The 23,433-nt window shown below is 32.7% G+C and overlaps 1 protein-coding gene across 2 annotated transcripts in view; it reads left to right on the plus strand.

Annotated features, from left to right (window-relative positions):
- LOC127851323 (collagen alpha-1(I) chain-like) overlaps window positions 1-23,433 on the plus strand; it is a 50,738-nt gene that overhangs the window by 14,806 nt on the left and 12,499 nt on the right. The window contains exons 3-18 of one of the 2 annotated variants that reach the window (XM_052385030.1): window positions 9,210-9,244; window positions 9,422-9,448; window positions 12,402-12,428; window positions 12,818-12,853; window positions 13,208-13,276; window positions 13,622-13,717; window positions 14,863-14,979; window positions 15,307-15,333; window positions 15,657-15,683; window positions 17,366-17,482; window positions 17,768-17,851; window positions 18,671-18,733; window positions 19,246-19,335; window positions 20,041-20,088; window positions 20,667-20,699; window positions 20,994-21,029. In XM_052385030.1, coding sequence (XP_052240990.1) covers window positions 9,210-9,244; window positions 9,422-9,448; window positions 12,402-12,428; window positions 12,818-12,853; window positions 13,208-13,276; window positions 13,622-13,717; window positions 14,863-14,979; window positions 15,307-15,333; window positions 15,657-15,683; window positions 17,366-17,482; window positions 17,768-17,851; window positions 18,671-18,733; window positions 19,246-19,335; window positions 20,041-20,088; window positions 20,667-20,699; window positions 20,994-21,029 — 932 coding nt within the window. Of the gene's footprint in view, window positions 1-9,209; window positions 9,245-9,421; window positions 9,449-10,741; window positions 10,778-12,401; window positions 12,429-12,817; window positions 12,854-13,207; window positions 13,277-13,621; window positions 13,718-14,308; window positions 14,381-14,862; window positions 14,980-15,306; window positions 15,334-15,656; window positions 15,684-17,365; window positions 17,483-17,767; window positions 17,852-18,670; window positions 18,734-19,245; window positions 19,336-20,040; window positions 20,089-20,666; window positions 20,700-20,993; window positions 21,030-23,433 lie in introns of both variants that reach the window. The other variant, XM_052385031.1, reaches the window with a different exon arrangement.

The following is a 23,433-nucleotide window of genomic DNA, read 5'->3' on the forward strand; positions in this document are numbered from 1 at the left end:
ATTTGCTATGTAAGCGGTTCCGGTTAAGTAAGTCTGGTCATAGTGACGACACTTTCCGCCTTAACTTGATTTTCTCTATGAGAGTTCTTTAATACGAAGCTTTCCATAAAAGCGGAAAGTGTCGTCCCTGATTAGCCCGAGCGTTCTACACAGGTAAATCTGGGACAACACTTTATGCACATGCATGAAGCCAAATTTTCCAACAGGTGATTTCGATACTCTAAAATGAAATTTAATTGAAATATTTAACAAAAAAGAAAGTGTATAGTCAAAACTCGTGCTCAGTTTCGGTCTATAATTGATAGTTAAAATTTCATTTTTTTGTGAATGAAAGCATCATTGGCAGGGTAGCTAGCTATTCGTAGAGAGCTAACTAGACTAACGATGATGTAAATTGTCTGCCAGTCTTCTGCTTCGACAGCTTCAATATCTAAAAACGACAATAAACGGATGCAATAAATTCCCATGTCAAAACAGACCGCCTTGGCGAAATGCATCTTTTAGTACCACATACTTCCTCTGTTTGCTAAGTGGGTTATAACGAGTATAATATAATAATAATAATAATAATAATAATAATAATAATAATAATACTAATAATAATAATGATAATAATAATAATAATAATAATAATATTAATAATATTAATAATAATAATAATTATTATTATTATAATCGTAATAATAATAATAATAATTAAAAAATAAATAATAATAATCATTATCACCACCACCACCACCACCATTGTCATCATCATCATCATCATAGCATGGACTATTAATGTAAATTAGCCATGCCGAATTGCTCAATTTACGATTTTCTGGTTGTAGCGTTATTTGTCATGCTGTTGAGTGAAACAAATGTGTAATAAATGCCAGAAACATAAGTGATATTAAATGTGCATCAGATAATCATCCGTGTGATTTATTATGTTCCTATATATATATGAGGATTGTCCATCAATATAAACATTATACACGGATGCTGGTACGTGCTTCTATTACTAACAAGAGCGTCTCGTTACGGACGGCTGACAACGTACTAAGTCTTGGCACGTGTGTAATAAACCAATTTTACATTGCATTGTACAGTTTATGCAAAAAGATTGGAGAATGGTTTGCTAATAGGGAACCCGCATCAAGTAGAGTCCGCAATGGATCGCACGAAAGTAAAGTCATTGTAACACATCTCATGGATATAATCACATTTCTCTGAATAATTGCGGAAATTCACAATAATGTTTCCTATTTAATGTACAAATAACGAAACCTCAGAAACTGTGTAATATACACGAACATTGACTTATTGATAAATGGAAGCAACGTGTTTGTATTTGGTACGCGTTGATTGGTATAATTGGCCGGTATGTCAAACCAACACACTGGTATTCATATCGGCACGTCTAAATTGGGTGCTTGTCAAAACGAATTTCGTAGTGTATATTAATTGATTTCAGACGCATTATTCATTTAATATTGCGTCGCGGTCTGCAAGTTATTTAAATTGGTTAGGTCCTTTTAAAGGTACGTGTAATTTATAACTGTAATTACGTAAGTTGACCTTTATCTAAAATGTGTCAATAAAACGCAATTTCAATTCCGTCCACTTTTTGCAGAGATAACAGAACCATATCATGCGTACACGTTCCATATGTCTGGATCGAAGCTTACGATTCTTTGCGAGTAGCAGCTGTTACGCTTGTAAAATCTCAATATAAGGTGCACAGTAAATAACGGTTCTTAGAAAGACAGACTGACAGCGCAGTTGTAATACCGCATCATGGCGTTGCTTAAATCAGTCGAATATTATCTTAATATATTACACGAAAAATACCGATGTAGTTATATTAAGTATGGTTAAATAAACTGAATTTTAATTATTTATTTTTAGGTTTTTCATCGGACTGGTAGGTTTTCCGATGCAAGGACATAAACAGTAAATTTTGCCAATATACTACATCTAGTTGCAAAATGACACAAATGCGGAGGATTCTAATAGTCTTTTATATGTTTTACGAATTATGAATTAATTTTATTAAAACAGTGTGAAATACATCTTTTTAGGCAGATTAAATTATGTGCCACTCTGTGGTCCCAATATCAAAACTATTTTGAGTAAAACAGTTTTGCATTTAAACAACCATTTGTTTGTAGAATTGTGAATAAATTGTGTTTTTATCGACATATTGTTTTTCTGCCTTGTTTGCTCGGCTTCAAATCATATTTGTTTTGTCAAAATTTTGATTAATGTGTGACTAGGTTTGAAGTTCGCGTTTGTGCTGCCGCTGTAAAGGAACGAACTGACAGGTAGACCATTTTACTAAAGTCATATAATTTATTACCAAAATGATACAATCGAGATTTTAGTGAAGTGGTAAACTTTAGTTGCAATTATGTTATATTAAACATTAATATTTAACATATTTGAATTATTTTTGCTCAGAACATTTGTCCGTGTGATAACTCGGCAAAGTTCGATAATGGGTCGCATGGGGTCAAATGTAAAGTAACTTGGTCAAATTGTAAAACATTCTTGCGAACACTATATAGGCAGTTTTCCTAATGTGGCTGTAGTAACACTATTTGAACACGTTGAAAATCACATCTGTAACCCACTTAATCATGACAATTGCTAAAACATATACACATTATTTATGCTGTCATGATCTCTTAGATAAATTCAAAATTATCGTGGTTAGTTCAAAATCAGATCTGCCAGGTGAAGGGCAGTTTTATGTGTGTTCAATTGTGTCTCAGGTGAGCGCCGTTGGGTCTATTAACCTCATGTTCTGCTTGTGCTTTCTTAAGATACATTCTGGATATTGCTTCATGGTTTCTCGTAGTTGATGCAAAATAATTCCGTGTCCTCAGATGTGACAATAACAGTTCGTAACCTTATGTTACAAAAATGTTAAATTCCATGGAAAATAGTTGTATAAACTACAACAGAGTTGATAACGCCTTGAAATTATGCACCAATACATGACTCAATTTTGTGGGCTTGTTATGCAAGTCTCAATGTTGTTGTATGAACCTTATATTAAAGTAATAACACCGTGCAAAAAAAGAAATTGAAATGTATAAGTAGTATACATAGAAAGTGTGATGCATATGATTTGAAAAAAGGCTGAATAATTCTTTAAAGAATTTTTTTATCTTGGATTAAATTGCTATCTGAAAAACTATATTTTTCGATTACTTTCCATGCCCGATCAAATTGACCAAATCCGCTATTTGTCTTAATTATCTACGTTGGTTTCTGTCAATTCTAATTTCATCCATGGCAAATTATTTGATGGTTGGAACCGGATCCGCCGAAAAGTGTAATGTAAATCATGTTAATGGCACATTCTGTTGATTAATTTATCACGGATACGATAAGCCATACCTGTTTCTACAACATAATGGTAACTGGGAATCCATTTTTTATCCAGTGTATTTAACGGGTAGCCTCCGAAATGCTGAAATTATTTCAAATTGAACATGATGGCGGTAGATATACAAATAAAGCGTACAACTCAATAGGTGATATTTTTCGATGGTGCTTTACATTCAAGAATATTAAAAAAACATCGAATGGTGCAACATTCTATAAGTAATGAAATGGAGACTTTTGCAACAGATGTCCGAAAGTCCTTTTATTCCGACCAGTGATCCTTTCCTATACATAAAAAGACAACACACTAGGAAACAAATATAAAGCCCAATGGAAAATTGCACTTTGTACCATTCCAAGCATTGCAGGTGGCAAATACGTTTTAGGCGAAACATAAAATCTCATTACTGATAATTGCCAAATATATTTCCACATGTAGTCCGCAATCATAAACTGCTCTTTGCAATTATTTGAACGCGTTAACGATATCATTTGAGGGAAATACCATTCTGGAAACCATCGTATGTTTTTATTTAATACAAGAGAATGCGTCCCATCAAAATGAAATTAGTATTTATGGTTATTGCCTATTAGTGAAACAGGCAGTTGCTACAATACCAAGCAAATTATTGCACATAAAAAGATCAACGTAACGCATGTTATTCCAAGAAATAATCATTATTGATAATACCTTTTGATCATTATTATAATACTTATGCAGGTGTACTTCATGGGAAGGGGTGAATTATGTCCGGGTTAGAGCATTTGTGCCAAATAATTCATCTCTTATTGTGAGTGAGTTGTAAAATTCCTGCACGCAGCTTAGGGCAATACTTTTCACTGTAAAGGCTAATAAAAGCTAATTCTTTTAATATTTCCTCAGTGTTGACAAATTTAAGTCTTAAGAGGTTTAAGTCATCAGAACTAAGCTATGTATGTTAATGAAGCAACTAGTGACTATTTGTATAATTGCCCCTTGACACAAATGGTGTCTACTGTATACTTAGCGAATACAATACTTTATATCACATCATGTTTCTGGAATTGCATAATTGCTTTTTTTTATTTTGTTAATACAAACTAAGGATAAGGAAATCACTGCAATGAACATGTAGCTTACTATGATATATAGTGTATGGATTGTAAATTATTGTGGATAAAGCATACGGAGGATTGTCGTTAACACTTTCAAACATTAACCAATGCCACGCGCAACGCTGTGCACCGAACGTTGTTCCGTTGTATTCCTACATATGTGTGTGTGATGCGTCATTTATGTTTTAGCATATGTTCGAATGCCAAAATGTCATTTTCCTTTACATAGCATTATTTAACTGCTTATAACACTGGTCTTGTGATGTAGATATTTGTTTTGTTTAATTTCAATTAAATTGACAGTGCCCTTTTCATTGTTGATGTTCATTGTAAACGAAGTGTTATTGTTGTTTTTGCGACTCACGATACGGAATTTGAAATTGAATTGTGTTCTGCCATCGGATGTCGAGAAAGCCCTTGAGAACTCTTATAAAACTTCTGTCACATTTTTTTGTTTTAAATATTTTTTATTCCAAAGTACAATATCAATCATCAACATAAACATGTAGAATTAATTGCATACACTCTTATTGCGAATAATATTTCAAAATAATTTGGTCCAAACATCAAAGACGTATTTCTTTTGCTTATATTTATCCCATAACCCTTGTCATAAGTTATGTTAGACCTTTGACTCTAATATGTTTGGCAAACAATAATATCAACCAATTGTCTTAATGGAATCTAATTTACACCACTTACGATGTTCATCCCATTTGTTTACTGTACAAATGGTTAATTGATACAAACCCCGGCTTGATCTAATGAGTTATACAATTACTTACACTCTATAACATAAGCTGTATGTTCGTTATGGTTTATTGTGAAAAGTTCCAGAACAGCTGCTGGCTATTTGTGTTGCATACGTAAACAAAGTAAATGAAAATTGTGTACTCAAATACTTCAAATAGCAAAACTGTCCTTGTATTTATTTGACGCCGATTTACCTTTTACAATTACACTTTTGCTTACTCAGCTACACAAAAACCCACACGCGATTTATTTTAATTCGATATTGACCTTTTGCGCCATACCTACTTTAGTTTCTTTATTTACATAGAGACATTTAAACATCATGTGTAAGTACTAGAAAAAATTGTAAGACATCAGGCACATATGAGGATAACTAAACTATACACGGCCAAAGGAACGTGTACATTAGCAACTTAACTTAAACGTTAATACATGTACCAATGAATCCTAATACGATGAAGCATATCAAGCTAAAGGCAGCGTTGCGTAGAGTATTCCTAATTCGATACCATGACTTCACAAAAGTTTCTTGTAGAAACTAGCCACGTACAATGCTCTCACAGCAATGTCATTCGAACAGCCTATGTAATCGGCCTTTTACTTAATCTGTGAATACAAGTGGTATTTTGCTACTTTTTTTTCTTGTTTTGTCTCAAATATGTTATTAATGTATCTGAGGTTATTTTGTAGAAGTATTCTGCTCTTAGCTTGTCTACATCAATGGGTGTTACAATTCAGTAATGTCATAACATCAATCACTATTACTTGCACCGCCCCTTGTAAACAATGCAATGACTTAATATATTCAAACTATTACTGTATAACCAAAGACGTTTGGAATAGGAATCAATTTCGCTTTTTGTTCACAATTTTCAAATCATTTCAATACATGTGAAAACTTTTACATAATACAATGAAATGTATAAATGCATACTAATTTGAAGTGGTTTTTAGACGCAATTTTGCAAATCATGTATGGATCAGTATGGTCTTAGGTACGGAAGGAACCGTAACCCGTGACTTCCTGTGTGGATAACTCCAGTAAACTTTAGCAGACGATAATGCTAAAAGCGTCTGCTTTAATCACCGCATCTACCTGTTCTCACTGGTACATTACATAGAGTGTATTTAACAACTTGTAGTAAGACAACTTTGGCCAGTCTACCGTTTATCATTGAAATCTGTACATATTGGCTGCTTTCAGGGAAAACGGGGCTTAAAAGCCGGATCTCACTTGCTTGATTTTGCGGTGGTAAAATATTAACCAACATTAACTAGTAGACTGGGTTTATCTGCCAGTGATTTGCTGTTAACATTAGAGTGTTTATAAATAGAAACACGTGTTTGAGCAGACATCATTGGGAATACTGTTGAATCTGTATTTACATGTAAACTTGATTTGAGTCATTCGCTAGTTACTGGCTGAGAGAAACTCATAACCTTTCAAGTGGGCGGTGCTTAGCATTTACAGGGAAATTTGAATTTCAAGCAGACAACAAAAAACTTTGTATGTAAGTCAATAACTATATAACTTTCAACCACCAAATTACACATACATATTTGTTGGTATACTAAAGTATATGTATGCCAAATTTCATTGGAAAATATTAAAAACAAACTTAAATATTATGAAAATAATCATTTTTGTTTTATGCTGTTTACACACCAGTGTACAACTGAAAAGTAGACCTTTTGTGAGTTTGTGGTCCTTTTATACTGCTTCTCTGGTGTTAAATGCATGTCAAATAAGATTAGCCTGTGCACACTGATTAGCTGTATCAATGATTTGGGGAAAAAATACACACATCTCGACCTGTGCTTTAAGACACACTCTTTATAAATGTGAATGGGTTGTGATCATTTCAAACTTGAGATATAAAAAGCTATAACATAATTTTGAAAACTGAGTTGCGTCTAGGATTATACAACAGCGAACAAATTCAGTACCTTCAGCGCTTTGATTAATGCATGTGAAAGTTTTGAAATTGATAAAAAGTTATCTAATTTAAGGATCATTGAGAAAATCTATTTGCTATACTTTAAGTAAATAATATCTATTTAAACTTGTTTTTTTTTAACATAAACCGGAAAGTAAGGATACTTTGCGTATATATTACTTTCTATTTCGTTCTACCATATGTCGTTTAACAATGGTGTATGTTTTGCGAATGAATTATGCACAGACGAGAATGTTGGCACGCTAACCTGGAGATATATCATCACCAAGTCTGACGTAAAACGCGCGAACGTGTTTATGTCATCTGGTGCAATTTGCCTTGCTCCCCATTCATTATCATTTTAGCGCATCTTATAAACAGCGTTGATAGGTCTTAATAGGAGACTCATGGGCAACCACTGAATGGCTTAAACTAGCATGCATGAATGTTAAGGCCACATGAAACAATAGGATTCGATGTGTTCGGCACACTTTGAACTACCCACTATCATGAATGCGCATTATTTCATTACGGATCACACAAGGAGACCGCTTACAATTTTTAAAGTTAAAAGTGGCGTCATGTTAACGATGTGACAAAATGTATGAAACAACAGTAACATTGAAATAATATAAATATGTAAACATTGCTTGATATCAAACACAAGATTAGTTGTCAAACGAGACTTTTCGTTGCCAATAAAATCAAACATAAAATATAAAAAAAAACACGAATACGTATAAACATACAAAACTGCACCCACCCTTTCATAATTTATTATTCCATGTAACGAGATCTTAGGTTTTCAATCGGTTAAACAAGCAAGTACATTTATTTAATAGGTAGAGCTTACACGGAAATAAATCGTAGAACTCCTAAATTATATGTGTGTGATGTTATAGGAGATGAAGTACTTTTTAATACATAGCGAATTGATATTAAGGCTGTTATTCTAGTTACATAGCATGAAGCGTTAAAATAAATAATATTATCCTCATTGAATGCTTAATTTATATAAAGTTGATAATCAAATTAGTCATACACATTCGTATATCATTTTGGCATGCGTGTGTATGCCATTATGGAGTTGAAAAAAGCCAAAATAAATACTTTTCTATTCGTTTCACTATGTTCTAACATCTGTTCATTCATAATCAGTTTTCCTATCCGTCATTTCATCTTGCTCAACTTCGTTAATTTGTTTTCATTAAATGGATATGGTTCCGCGCGCTCTTAGCTGCCAGATTCCATTATATTTAATTGATTCACAGCACTGATTGGAGTATTGAGTACGTTTTATGGCAAGAACATTTGTCTAGACTGCCAACTAACTTCCACAAATCACTTTGATAGAACTGCAAGAAGTATACTTGTTTTCGAATAAATGTCTACACTTTTAAGATGATTCCGACATGAAATGTATAGTGACAAACAGAAGAAAATAGTCTAGTGAACATTTTATCGGCAGCGGTTAGTAAATGCGTCTTAATGTTTGTTCTACAGCTTCATTAAGGCAGAATTTTATTTAGTATAGGAAAGAAAATGTTGTTTTAACACTTATGATTTTCTATTGAATGCCTTATGTTAAATACTATAAAGTATTGCAATATTTAGTTGTGATCTTTCACAACAAATATTCTTGTTATATGTTATAAAGCCTTAAATGAAACGGCCATATCGCCAGTAGAATATAATAATTATTATTATCACTGAGAATATACGTTAAAGGTATGAATATAGTCAATATACACGTGTTCATTTGTCTATTAATAAATAATGTCAGCAACAACAAATGTAAACGTATTTTTGTGTTGTTGTTTTTTTCGAATGAAATAAAAATATGTTAACCTAAAAACTGACTAAACCGAACGACGTTTTTATACATTTTTTACGAAGTTTCTCTCTGTCATGTGGATATTTATACTCCAAATTTTAACACAAATACTTTTTTTATTATCGACAAAAGGTTGGTTTTTTGCTAACGATATTGTAAATATGCATGTCATTAATGCATTCACTATATAGACCAATATTCCTTTTATTCTTCAGGGCCAACAGGACCAAAGGGCGACAAAGGAGAAGTAGTACGTGTCCTATAGTTTGAAAATACTAATATGAGTCTTGTATATGATATCATTATAACAGTTTTTAACTAGAACGTTTAAGATATTTAATTTCAATTGTTATTGGTACAAGGCAAAGCTTTATTGTTTATCATTACCGTATATGTTCAGATTTGCAATTTTCAATATTTGTTACAGGGGCTGCGCGGTGAAAATGGTTTCCCGGTACTAGTTTTAATACCTTAGAAACTAAATATGGTGATGGAAATTGTAAAAAGCTGAAATCTGTAGTGTATAGCTTGATATCAAATCGATTATATCGAAATATACATACCATTTATATGTATCAACGTATTATTTGTATTAAACACATATATGTTTGTACTACTAACAAATGTTAAAGCTTAATAAATCGTTTTTTGAACAATGCTAACTACTTAAGCTAAAGACATACACTTATTGAGCTGTGTTTTAAAGGGGCCTTTTCACGTTTTGGTAATTGACAAAATGAAAAAGAGTTGTTTTAGATTCGCAAATGTTCGTTTAGGTTTTGATATTTGTGAGGAAATAGTAATACTGAACATTGACCATACATAAAATAGCAGTCATTTGCATCTTTTGACGATTTGAAAACCTGAACATTATAAAGCGTTGCTACGCGAAACGATTGAATAATTTGGAAAGTTCTGTTAATGTCGTTATATTTTGTGAAACTACGAGGATTTACTTATATAAAGTAAAAAAATAAATACCTGCATAGCATTTGCACGGATTGCCTAGTGGTTTAAGCGGAAGACTATTTACTCCAGGACTCCAGGAGTCAGTGGATCGAGCCCAGTTGAGGGTTACTTTGTTTCTTTTTTTCATTGTATTCTTTGTTTTACTTGAGCTTTTTTTAGTTCCAATGTTTATATTTATCATTATAAAGCATTTAATGACAGACTTCAATACATGCCAAAATCTGTGAAAAGGCCCATTTAAAATGTCAGTTTAAACTTACAGGGTAGTAAAACATACACGTATGCAGCTTTGTTTTGAAATGTCAGTTCAAACTTACAGGGTAGTAAAACATACACGAATGGAGCTTTGTTTTGAAATGTCAGTTCAAACTTACAGGGTAGTAAAACATACATGTATTGAGCTTTGTTTTGAAATGTCAGTTCAAACTTACAGGGTACTAAAGGTGCTCAAGGATACCCAGGGCTTCCGGTTAGTTTAGTTGTTGAGGCTCATTAGTACTAATAATTCGCTTTGCCCTCTCAGCGATGCATGCTTTTTATTTTATAGTTATGAAAACATTAATCTTCCAAATAAGAGCGAGATGTTCATAGATGGAATGAGGAATTTCAAATGAATATATACATCTTCAAGAGTAAAACAAACGAAAAACTAAAATTAAACATGTACTTAACGGATTTAATTGCATCAACTTCGAGCTATTGTATATTCTAAAAACTCAAGATATACTCTGATATTTGGAAGAAAAGCTTCAATTAACACAACAATTTGATCTTACAGGGTAATAAAGGTGATAGGGGATATCCAGGGTTTCCGGTTAGTTTCCCTTTTATGTTGATTGTAAATAATGATGTACTCGTAATCCTATGTGATTGTTTTCTCACCGACGCATGATTTAAAAACCCTGATATAAATATATCGCCATTTAGAACGATTCTTAAAATTTGCGTTTAAGAGAACAATAATTTCTCTACTAATTATCTCTGAGTTGCATTTGTCCTTTATAGAAAAAGTGCTCAGTAAATTATGCTGTATTTTATTTGTAATTATTTATGGTATTTACTTCATATAAGGGTTTTTATATACAGAATTCATGAAGAATTAAGTTAATCCTGTTCATTGGGTTTTTAAATTTTAATTTATCAGACATAATAAAGTACGTGCATTACATTCACTCAAATGGATACATATAAACAGTGTGCTTGTTTAATAGTAAGCATGCTTTTTGATATTCTAAAATATTGTGTTTTCTTAAATACAATAACTTATTTTTAAGTTTCGTATATACTATACTAACAAAAATTCACTAATATCAAATAGCATTATATTTCTTATGCTCAAATACTTAAAATAGTTATCGATAGTGGTTCATTTTTTAATATGCACGTGCTAAATATGTAATTGTTTGTTTAGTAGTTTTTTCTGGAAAGCTTTTTTGGAAAATTGATAGATATAACAAAACAATATAATTTAAGATGTCTTGTTAACACTGAGAGAATTTGTGTATGAACACCTTTGGGTTGCCAACAGTTTGGCACTTCCATACAAACTAGTGACAGTCACTAATGCTTTATCATCTGCAAACATAAATGCAAATAATTCTGTGTATTTGGGGAATTACTGAATCCCATTTTATCGTATAAATAAATAGCTTACAGAAACACATTCAGATAATTTATGAAAACACGAAACATAATAGGATTTAAGTGGCTTTCTTGACTGAAATACGATTGGGTTTTATAGTTCATCAGCCATTATTCCAGCTTGGGATTCGTACAAATAAACAAGACAGCATCAAAACAAATTGTATAAGCATATGAAAGTGTAATACCTCCGTACTTATTTGCATCATTTATGTAACCTTTTTTGAATTGAATAAACGAAATAAGTAGCAGAAATACATTCTATGTAACAATCGTTTACAACAATATAAAAAATAATTGGCTTTATCAGCCCAACAACTTCTTTTATTTTACTTTATTTTTATTTTTTGTTACCTTAATTGGAGAATATACAGCTCGCTATTTCACATGCTACTACATTTTCAGCAAAATTGTAAAGTTTGCTAGCAATGCTAACGAATGGTTGTATTACATATGTATGCAAAAGTGTTGTTATACTAGTATTTGCAAGCACTTTCATGTAATGTGAATTAGGTTTTGCTGTTGTTGTTTTGTTGTTGCAATACTGTTTTATGTACGTTTATGTCCGCATGTAAAATTATTTCGTGGAATATATTTAGTAAGTGAAGTTTATCGCTTTCTATTGTTTCATGTTCATACAGTTTCATATTTAAAGCTAAAATAATCATGTTTTTGGCAGTAATGCTTATTTTCGTTTATACGCATACGTTAACATAACAACAAATGCTGAGCTATTTATGTAATTGGTGCTTTATAATGTATACATGATTACATTCAGCATTTTCATTTCTTTTAAGGGCCCATTTGGATTCAAGGGACAAATGGTAAGTAAAGAAAAAGGCCCGGTTTTCTTTACCATTTTTAAATCTTATAACCGTTTATGCTTAATGAATATTGCAAGAAAGTGTGTATTTTTTAACATCGAAAAAACACAATGATTATGACATTTTAAATGAAGAGGGGATTAAATTATTGAATTGAATTTTATGTTGTCCATAATTTGCGTGTTTATCGTATTTGTATTGATGCAAAAAGAAGCGTAAGTCTTTCAGAGCTTGATTAAATGTATAAGTAATATAATCAGTTAATAATACACAATTGTAACTAAATTCATATTCTTTATGTTGCTAAACTTACCATTTGAGCTTGATTTAAATTCAATCTATTAAATAATGCATATATATGATAAATGAAGCGTATTTTCTTTTTTTAGGGACTCCCTGGTCCGAAGGGAGATAAAGGAGATACGGTAATGGTCAACACCTAATAATTTCTTTAGTAAATACTTATACAATTACATAAAAATATCTTATAACTATGTAAACTTCCGATATCTAATAAAAGAAATCCGGACGCTTTAAATATTTGTTTTATTAGTTCATACTTGTGCACGAAATCTGAGCCACTAATGGCCCTTGTCATGTTTGTCATTCATATAATTAACATTCACACCTTACTCGCTGTTGTTAAATTCTTCATTTAAATACACACTTAAACATGATCGAACGCAAGCTTTATCAGGATTCACGTTAATATTTAAACACGTGACATTTCACACTGCATGTATTGGTTGTCACAATGTTGCATACTTATGATGGTCCAGGGTGAAACGGGAGCCAGAGGGGATAAAGGTGATGCCGGCCTTCCAGGATACGATGGCATTGGGGAAAAGGTACGAACCGTTTGTTGATAGACACCTAGTTTAAATACAAAACAGTATCAATAGGAAAAAACAATTCGACACAGTGATACAATACTTTAAAAATAGAAAAAAAGATCGTATAACAATATCAAAACATGTGTACGTTTATCAAGTTAAGTATAGCAATGTGCTTTATTTTATTGAGTATATTGCTAATTAAACAAAGTGATTATATTTAGCGCTTAACCATTGTATGAAAACTGTCGTCAAATATAGTATCCTTGCATAGTAGTCAAAAAATGCATCTACGTGAACTGTATTTGTAAGTACATGGCGTCCATGATTACATTTTACACAATGAATGAATGGTTTTAGTCTGGGTGGAAAAGGTCGGTACGGCTAGACAGTGACAAGAACGCTTACGAACTCCTAAATCTCAAGAATCCCAACTTTGAAGTGATAACAATAAAGGTTAAGATGCATGCTAAACAGGAATGCAACGTTCTCTAAAATTTCATGCTGCATGTATCTTGTTATTTGACAAAGCAAACCCGTTCCTTTTCGACGTAGATTCAGTCTTATGTACGATTTTTAAGTTGCTTCCAGCATGCCTACATGGTCGATTTGTATCGCTTTTATTGTTTCAAATATGTCTTACTAAAATGTGTTTCTTTATAAGTTTTTTTTTTATAATTTCGTTTTTAATGCACAGTTAATGTCGATATGAATTTGTGTTATTTGCATGCATCAATTGTTGCAAGCACGCACATGTTTAACCTATTTATGCCTAGTGGACTATCCCATCCTTCTAAATTGGATTAATTAATTTCCATAATTAGGGATGTCTAGTATATTTATTTCTATATTTATAATATTTCTTACAGAAATTCATTTAAGCAAACAGCGCAGACCCAGATGAGACGCCGCATGATGCTGCGTCTCATCTGGGTCTACGCTGTTTGCCAAGGTCTTTTTTTCGAGACGCTATGCATAAATGGGTTAAAATTAGTTATTCCTCATATATCGAATGAGTATGCTATGTGAATGTTTGCATCAAAAAAGGGCGAGAGGGGTCCACCAGGACTGCCCGGGGGTCTCGGGCCGGAGTGGGAGGCAAAGGTCGTAACCCTCAAGGTCAGCATGTGTATTAATAAAGCTCGAGTTATTTCCGGGTCATGTATTACATTACAGTACTATGGCTTCCTAAGAGTATTTTCCGTACCAGGGGTATATTGTAGTATGCTTAAGACTACCCCTGGTACGTTTAAGTAGTACCTGAGCCGACAACAACAATGAAAAATAATAGACGAGTTCAGACTGCACGAACCCTGTGTATATATAGCTTGATAATTTAACATTACTTGATTAAAGTAAGTTGTTGTAGCTATTACAAACATATTTTTATACAGATATTTTACTGTTAAGTATTACATCGAAATATTATTTTAATTACAATTTTTGTTAATGTATTACATAGTTAAATATGCTTAAATGATCTTGATAATGTTTTATTATTATTAACATATATAATATAAACACAAGTGACATATACTTCTTTAATTCATTTCATGAGGACATGGTATTTTTAACATGTAAATTTAATTTTCCGATTCTAGGGAGAGCCTGGGGAACCAGGAAAGCCGGGTCCACAGGGGGCGGCCGGACCCCAGGGGAAACCGGGTCTGCCAGGCTTCGACGGTATCCCTGGAGACATAGGACCGCAAGGTCCACCGGTACGTCAGTATTACAAATATGGGTTATGGTAACCCAACCACAAAGAGGCAACAATTTACAGTATCATTGTATCTTTCAAATTAATGAATCGTTTGTTTGTTTTTATTTCTGCTGTTTTGTCTTTATTCAAATTAAAGAAAAAAATTAAGCATTTAGATGCAAATATTAATCAAGAAAAAACAACATGTTTGACTAATACTCGTGCAAATTTTTTCTATACGACCATTCATAGAATGATTATACATTGAAATCTATATATATGACGTATGGCTTTGTCTGTAAAACAACAGTTACATTACAATTCCATAATCATTTTGCTGTTGTAGGGACCAGCCGGACCACAGGGACCTCAGGTAGGTTGTATTCGGTTAACTGCGATTAAGTTGCATGCATCTCATTCAAACTTTTCCTTAAGAGCATAGAGTTACAGAAGGTTTGAGAGCGTTCTTAAACCTTATGTAACGCTTTTTATGTTCATGTACATGTGTTTTGTTTCGTTTCCTATTTTTAAGGTAAACGATACTTACTATGCTGTTGTTGTTTTTTTAGATCAAGCTTAAAATGCTTTTTTAGTTTCTTTTATGTGAAAAGGTACCTTAAAAGTCATTGTATTTCAGTTATTTAGTCCATGCAATAATACATTAATATAATAGTCTTGTTTGGTTTCTTACCACAGGGAAGGGACGGGCGACCTGGTGATCCGGTATGTGACACTGAAATGTTATTACTTAATGTTCCTTGCGTATAAATCAATACACGAACCTATATACGACTTATTCACTTTGTAATTGATATAAATGTTGAATATTTATTTTATGGAAATGCACACATGCTGAAGCTGTTAAGTGGTTTTGTTATAACATATTTCGTTAATGAATTGTTTTTGTCCCTTAATTATTTATATTTTAACAACAATATATAGCATGAAAAATCCTTTGTGCATGTGTATCAATTGACATGCGTGAAACAGACTGTTTAAAATAGCATCCGAATGCAAATACCGCTATAAATCCAAGTGCATGTTCACTTTGCTTAATGTCGTGGAATGCATACATTTATGCATGTGTAATTTCTTTGAAAAATACGTTTCATTTATTACTCTTCTTGATAATAAGATGCAAATGTAACTTTTATATAAGAAACAGAAACGTGGTGTAATGTTTTCGCATGATCATTTGAGCATAAGATTTAACGTGAATGACACATTTAAAGAGCACGGTCGCAGCAGCTCTTCATTGGTTCTATTTATCTCAAATTTCAAAACATAAACTTCAAAATTTGAAGATGTTTTAGATTTGCCTGTAACTGACCTCAATGCTCTCATATTTTGTGTCTGAATATGCCAATCATTCTTACTGGTCGAAGGGTATACCCGGTATTCCGTCGATGAGATCCCATGCGTTCGAGTCAACGGACGTCGGCGAGATCAATACCAACTACCCTGCGGGGTTTATAGTAGGACCACCGGGGCCTAGGGGTCCGAGAGGGCCCAGGGTGAGGCCATATGTTTGTTGCAATGTTAACATATGTTGCAGTCACAACCCATTGAGTTTATTTCTTGTTTGAGACTCGAACTTTATATGAACGCTTTGTGGAAATACCTTAATTTAACATACACATGCGATACTATGTTAATCATCATTAATTGTAATCAGTTTGTGGCTACGGGTTGCTGACTGCAACAAGCTTCTTTGGCAGTGACTGCAGCATGTGTGGCCAATATTTAGGTTTTTCGAAAGTTTCATTCAACGCATGCGAAACAGATTTATTTTAAACAGTCCGACCCGAGCGGAAGAAGACGACACCGATGTCGACTGGAAGTTATTCCCCGTAGCGAACACAAAGTCAAAAAGGACGAAGAAACGGAGCTGGAAGGAGAAGTACAAAACGGCGACATTGCAGAGGAGACGGATGAAGGTACAGGTGGCATAGAACATTTCGACGTACAAGGGCTTCCGGAGGTACCCATTATACCAGAAACACTCGAATCCGTTCCTAGCGAACCGCTAATTGACCAAAAACGAAGGAAAGCCATGGGGAAAAAGAAGCGAAAACGAAATAACAAGAACAAAGAAAATTGCGACGAACTTGAAGATAAAGAGAACGCTCAGATTAGGAATAGGAGGATGGCCGATGATGGATTGGTAAAACATTATACCTTGGTGGTGGGAAAGCTAGCTGCAGTCACTTGTAATCAACAAGTAGTCGATTGTTAACATCACGTAATTCCAACTAACAAAAATATAATGCCAACATTTATTATAACCTTGACATTAACTTGCATGATTTTAACTCTGAAGAAGCATGTACGGAATACTCACAATAGGGTGTCAACCAGAAATTAATGCGACATTCATTTCCCTCGTGGGTTGGAAACCATCACAGGGGCCAGCAGGTGAAATAGGATTGCCCGGTTCGCAAGGACCACCAGGACTTAAGGGACCAAAAGGAGAAATTGGACCTAAAGGCGAACAGGGCAAACGGGGAAACCGCGGTAAGAAGGTAAACTATTGAACTCAAATGTACATTTGTGTTGTTATTTTTAGTGTTAAATCATGCATTCAAACAATCTTAACAACCAAACTTTGTGATATGAAATAATAGTACTTTGTTGTTTCTAATACCGAAAACAATGAAAGTGTACCTTTTATGCTGTGCACCCTATGATTTCGCTCTAACGTTTTTTGAATGTTAATATATGTTGAATAACAAAAACATTATCAAGTGTCAGTATACGTAATATGTATCTTAGCTTTTCATATATACAGAGGTAATTTTGTATCGCAGGGCAAATGCAAAAAGCTAAAGGGGCCGATAGGGGAACCTGGTCCCAAGGGTCCGAAGGGAGATAACGGCCCTCCTGGGCCCGAGGTATTTATAATTGATTTTAATATGATGAAAAAAGAACAGACATGTGTGCATTTACCAACACGATAATGGTTGTGCATGATTAGATGCATCCTTATCATAAGCATGGATTAATAGAGGATCGGTTTTGAATGTGAGATAATGTATTATTTATTTATTTATGAATAAACACGCACTAAAACAATTAGTGACATGAGTTCAGTTTAGAAATATGGTTTGATGTTTTTGGTCGCAATGTGATGTTGAACAGATGTGTGTGCTTGGCGTTAATTTAAACTCGTAATGGTTAGGATTCCTTTTTTATATTATGATTGACATGTATTTGTTCAAATGTAATGTACAACCAAACTATCCACTGACAACTATCCTGATATAACAATACATAGAGACAGATGCTTTTGATTCATCTTTCCAATATAAAACGTTATGATAAAAGCATAAAAATCATCTACGTCTCCCAGATGTTGCTGCATTGGTAAATGAAATAACAATGGATGTGCAACTGTTACGAAGAAAACACCTCTTCCAATTGAGCCATGTTTAACTAATCGTTGATTTACTTTTTGCTGTTTCATTAACTAAGAGATTTACTACAGGCACGGTAATTTTTCCGAGGTGTGCTTTCCTGAACTAATATTAAGCTTCTTCTTATTATTCCGGTTTTGTCGAAATATTGTCCGATTTCGGTAATTCGTGTAAAATAATTTACTTTTAAAATCCTACATGGTTATGGTAGATTTTACATAATATAGTTTGTTTGCTGCCTGCAGAGAACCTACATTTGTCTTAGGACACTAGGCATTGCACTTTTATGCTTTGTAGGGACCGAAAGGCAGCATTGGTAACACAGGCAACACCGGAAGTCCCGGTCCGGTAGGACCGGACGTGAGTGTTAATAATCCTTATATCCTTGTATGATATGTGTGCTAGGTTTTAACATAGATAGTTACAGTTTTGATATTTAATGATGCGAGTTATTGATTAATATATAATGGTCCAAACTAGTGCATGTCATTCATAGAAATAAATGTGTTGATTTCAATGTTAGAATGTTGATTGAAATGATGTAATGTAGCCATATTTGTATTTAAAAAATAACTTGAATAATGAATCTTTGAATGTGTGTATAACTGTTTTCCAAAAACAAATGCATAATTCGTCACAAGATACGTATTTAAACATTTCAACCTTCAGAGCTCTTTAATTATTTATCGTATTAGTGAGTATTGACTTACTGTATTATATGTTAATGCTTCTTCAGAAATTACTGTGACATCCAATGACTGCAACATCTCTTCTCAAATCAAAAGAGTTATAGTACATTGCAAAATAATGTCTGAACAGCATGAGCTTAAGTTCTGAACTGTTCACAACAATGTCTTAATGTTCCTGTGTAGGGAAAGCCGGGACCCAAAGGATCGCTAGGACCCGTTGGTCCAACCGGCGCGGATGGCCTCATTGGTCCACCAGGCCTACCCGGACCTCCGGTAAGAAACATCTGGGGCAGTTGTTTTTACGATTCTTGGTAGTTGGACTTATATATTATTAAACGTACGCTAAGATTTTACATTTTATGGGATTCCTAGTTTTTACCATCTTTACAGTGAAGGTCTTCTCTAATAGAAAGATTTTATTGGAAGTGTAACCATTTTCAAACCTTTTATGATCAGTCTTCATTTTGGATTATAAGACAACGGTTTTTAACTAATATAAATTAAAAAAGCGCAGTTATTATTGTTGAAAAACATTTTTTTACGTGCACGTGGATAAAATAAAAATCACTTTTTGGTTATTTTGCATGATGCGCATGTGCACGCAATGACCTCAAAAGGACCAGTTAGACATCGATGAGCATGCAATACAAGACATCAACCCCCAGTGGCCCAAAACATGTACAGCATATAATTAGTGTTAAATTAGCGCTAAATTAAATATGAAAACGAAAAAGATGTTATGCTTATTAGCTTTCAGAAATACAATAAACATATTTTAATAGTTTGATACGTACACATGTAAACATAAAAAACATACACGAATAGAACTGTATTTTGTCCTCTTTCATTCGTTGTGTTTGTCGTCGGTCTAAAATTTGATTGGATAGAGTAAACGTCGAATCGATAAAATATTTAGTCATTTAAGTTCCCATGTCGGATGATTGTTGTGTTCATTAACGTACAATTCCCATGTTGCAGGGCAAGACGGTTGTTATTGACGGTGGCAACGGGAGCGGGGTGAGTGCTGTGCGTATACCCTTTTTCACCATCAATTTGTTCTGTTACCAACGTTTTATGTTTTACTTTCTAGATGATTGGCCTTCGGTCATATGCTATTTCAACTGTTAAGATAAAACACACATATGAACCGTTCCGATTCGGTGACTCGAGCTGTAATCATGTTAATGTTTGATGTAATGGTATATGTATTGTCTAGGAAATCGGTCACTTGGTTTTAAATAAAAGACTACAGCAAGATTTGGTGTCCCTTTTAAATTGTTGAGTTTCATTTCTCCGGTTTTACATTAGTCATAAAGTTCTTAGAAATCGTGCGGACATTTAGTTTGTTGTATTATATATATCTCGCTTCAGCTATGTACAAAATAAAAAAATGGCCAAACATTTCTGAGCACTGTCACATCTCTGTATCTATTAAAAAGCTATATCACCTAGTTATCTTAAGATTCATGGCCTATAATGTCAATATTTGATTTCCCGTTGGGTCGCTTATTTTAAAATTTACACTATCAAGTTTTTGTTGTGTCGAATTTCGAACATGACATTTTTATACGTGTTAGAATAATTTAACTGCTTGTTGTTTACAGTTGCCTGGACCCCCGGGACCCCAAGGCCCACAGGTAAGTTTATTACTTATTTTACATATTGTTAACGCCTCTATTTAAGCATTTTTGATCATATTTTATAAAATTAACATTTATGTTGCGTTTTTATTGGTTTAATTGTTCTATATTAATCAAACATAACAATTAATAAACATATTTGAGATGTTTTAGATATTTAATGAATTGGGAAAAGTATCCAACAGTGTATGGCAAATCAGTTTGTTTTCTATTTCCCTTTTATTATTATCATCACTAATCTATTTCGGCGTTTAGCGACGAAATGTTGTATCCGTTGTTATATAACGATAGGGTCCAGTGGGTTTGCAGGGGCCACCTGGAATAAAGGTACTTGTGTGATGTGAATTGGAGAATATGTAGGCCTAATAGCCTGTCGTGCACTCAAAAAACACGTTGTGTAGCAATCATATTTCGAGTTCATTTACATACAGAACCGGCTAAATGTTCGAATCATGCCATATGGTTTGTTTCACTCACTCATTGCCCTAACAACTAACACAGTTAAACAATTAATTTTTTGACATCCTAATAGATCGCAAAAGCAGATACACAATTTTATAGGGACTTTTTCCCAAATCATATATGCAAACAAGTGAAGTAAAATCTCTGACTACAAATATAAACGTACCAGTTCGTTTATATATAATCCACAACTAAAAAGATTGCAACGCGTTTACGGTAATCGATAATTCGTTAACTGCGCTTGTGTCTTACATAACGTTTATAATTTTAACTGAAACAAATGGTGCTGTTGAATCGATTAGATTTTTGCTTTCAGATTATTCTGGTTCTAATCCCGGAAAAGAAAACAAAATTCATTTAAAATTGTCTTGCAATTATCACTATTTCAGACTATTCTTAGAATATATTATATTGTTAATTCAAATGTTTCATTGTATTTAATAAAATACAAAAATAAGTAAACAAGTTCCTTTAATGTATAGTTTCATAACGTTCTTAAAGATACAAAGTTCTCGTTCCTTCGTATTTGCGGCTGAATGTATCCGGACGCACTACCACAAGGGCATATTTGTTGCTTCTCGTGTATTCTATTGTATATATTCTTTAACAAGTGAAAATTCAGGTATTCTATAACCTCGATTGGAAAACATACTTGACAATTCACTGAAAGCAATTTTCTTTCAGTGTTGTGATTATGGCAAACATGTATAAAATAACTTGAGTGTAGCTCTATTTATTCAAAAGACATGGAAATGATCTCAGAAATGAATCAAACATGTTATGTATGTTAATAGAAATATGTTTCATAATGTGTGTGCGTCGCTTAATGATAGTTTTGGCGATATTTTGTCATTACATTTTACGTTAACATAATGTGCGTGAATATTTTACACGCATTTACACTAACCGAGAGATTTTACTCACCCTGTTTGACATATACTGTTGATAAAAATGCGATTTTTAAAAAAATCGTTTTACGACAGCGAATCATATATTATTTTATTTTAACACCCGTTTCAACTTTTGATTTCACCAATAAACTTCAATATTGAACAGGAAATGTGATAGTACTATCATATGTAATATGCACGCATTATTTTCACAAAAACATACAATCATACACCTACTTTCCTTTGGCATGTACTTGTATATTAGAAGAGATATAGTGTATACCGGTGGAAACCAGCCTAATAATAGTTCCATTGTACTAGTGAAACTAAAATAGTGTTTGCTTGCAAACTTGTCGTTAGATGTATCACAATATAATATAATATATAATATAATATAATATATAATATAAGATAATAATAGATAATATAAAGAAATATAATATAATATGATATGATAATATAATAAAGAGAAGATAAATAATAAATAATATATAATATATATATCATATATATATTATATATATATTCTATTATATAGATTATATTATATATATATATATATTATAGTATATATATATATATTTATATTATATATATATTAATATTATATATTATTATGTATTATTTCATATTACATTTATATTAATATGTTTTCATTCATATATTATATATTATTTATATATTATATATTTATTATTTATATTATATATTATATATATTTTATATTATTTTATATATTATTTTTAATACATTATATATTATTATATTATATATTATATTATATTATATACTTTAAAGGTAGTCGGTGAGATATAATCGTTACACTGTTAGTAACTTCGCTCTCGTATGGTATGACATTACTGAGGGTGTATATCCCATACACAATCAGTTACTAACAGTGTAACTTATAATATATCACAAATGCTATCAAAGAGCATGGGCGTTGAATACAAGAAATGCATGGACATCTGTGATGTGTTTAGTTTTATTTCAAACCTCGTGTTCTATTACATTTACAAACAACAAGCAACATACCCAACCCTTAAAAGAACATCAAAGTTACTGTAAGTTTTTTTTTTATAATAGCAGCACATTTATGTTCGAAAATGAATATTTTTATAGCAGAACAGAACAGAACAGAATAGTTTATTTTTGACTTAAGCATGTGAAGCTCATCGTCATTAACATACATATAAATAACAGCATGCGTTGAAGTACACACAAAAACACACATCATTTTAAAGAATAAATAATCTAAATAAACACGAAATTACCATAGTTCGTGAACATATTTCGTGAGAATGGTACATGGATGGGTTTAATACACAGTGGTCACACATTATAGCATATTTATCCCGTGAAAAGATTTGTGTTGTATA

This window comes from Dreissena polymorpha, chromosome 11, assembly GCF_020536995.1.
Source record: "Dreissena polymorpha isolate Duluth1 chromosome 11, UMN_Dpol_1.0, whole genome shotgun sequence".
Classification (NCBI taxonomy): domain Eukaryota; kingdom Metazoa; phylum Mollusca; class Bivalvia; order Myida; family Dreissenidae; genus Dreissena; species Dreissena polymorpha.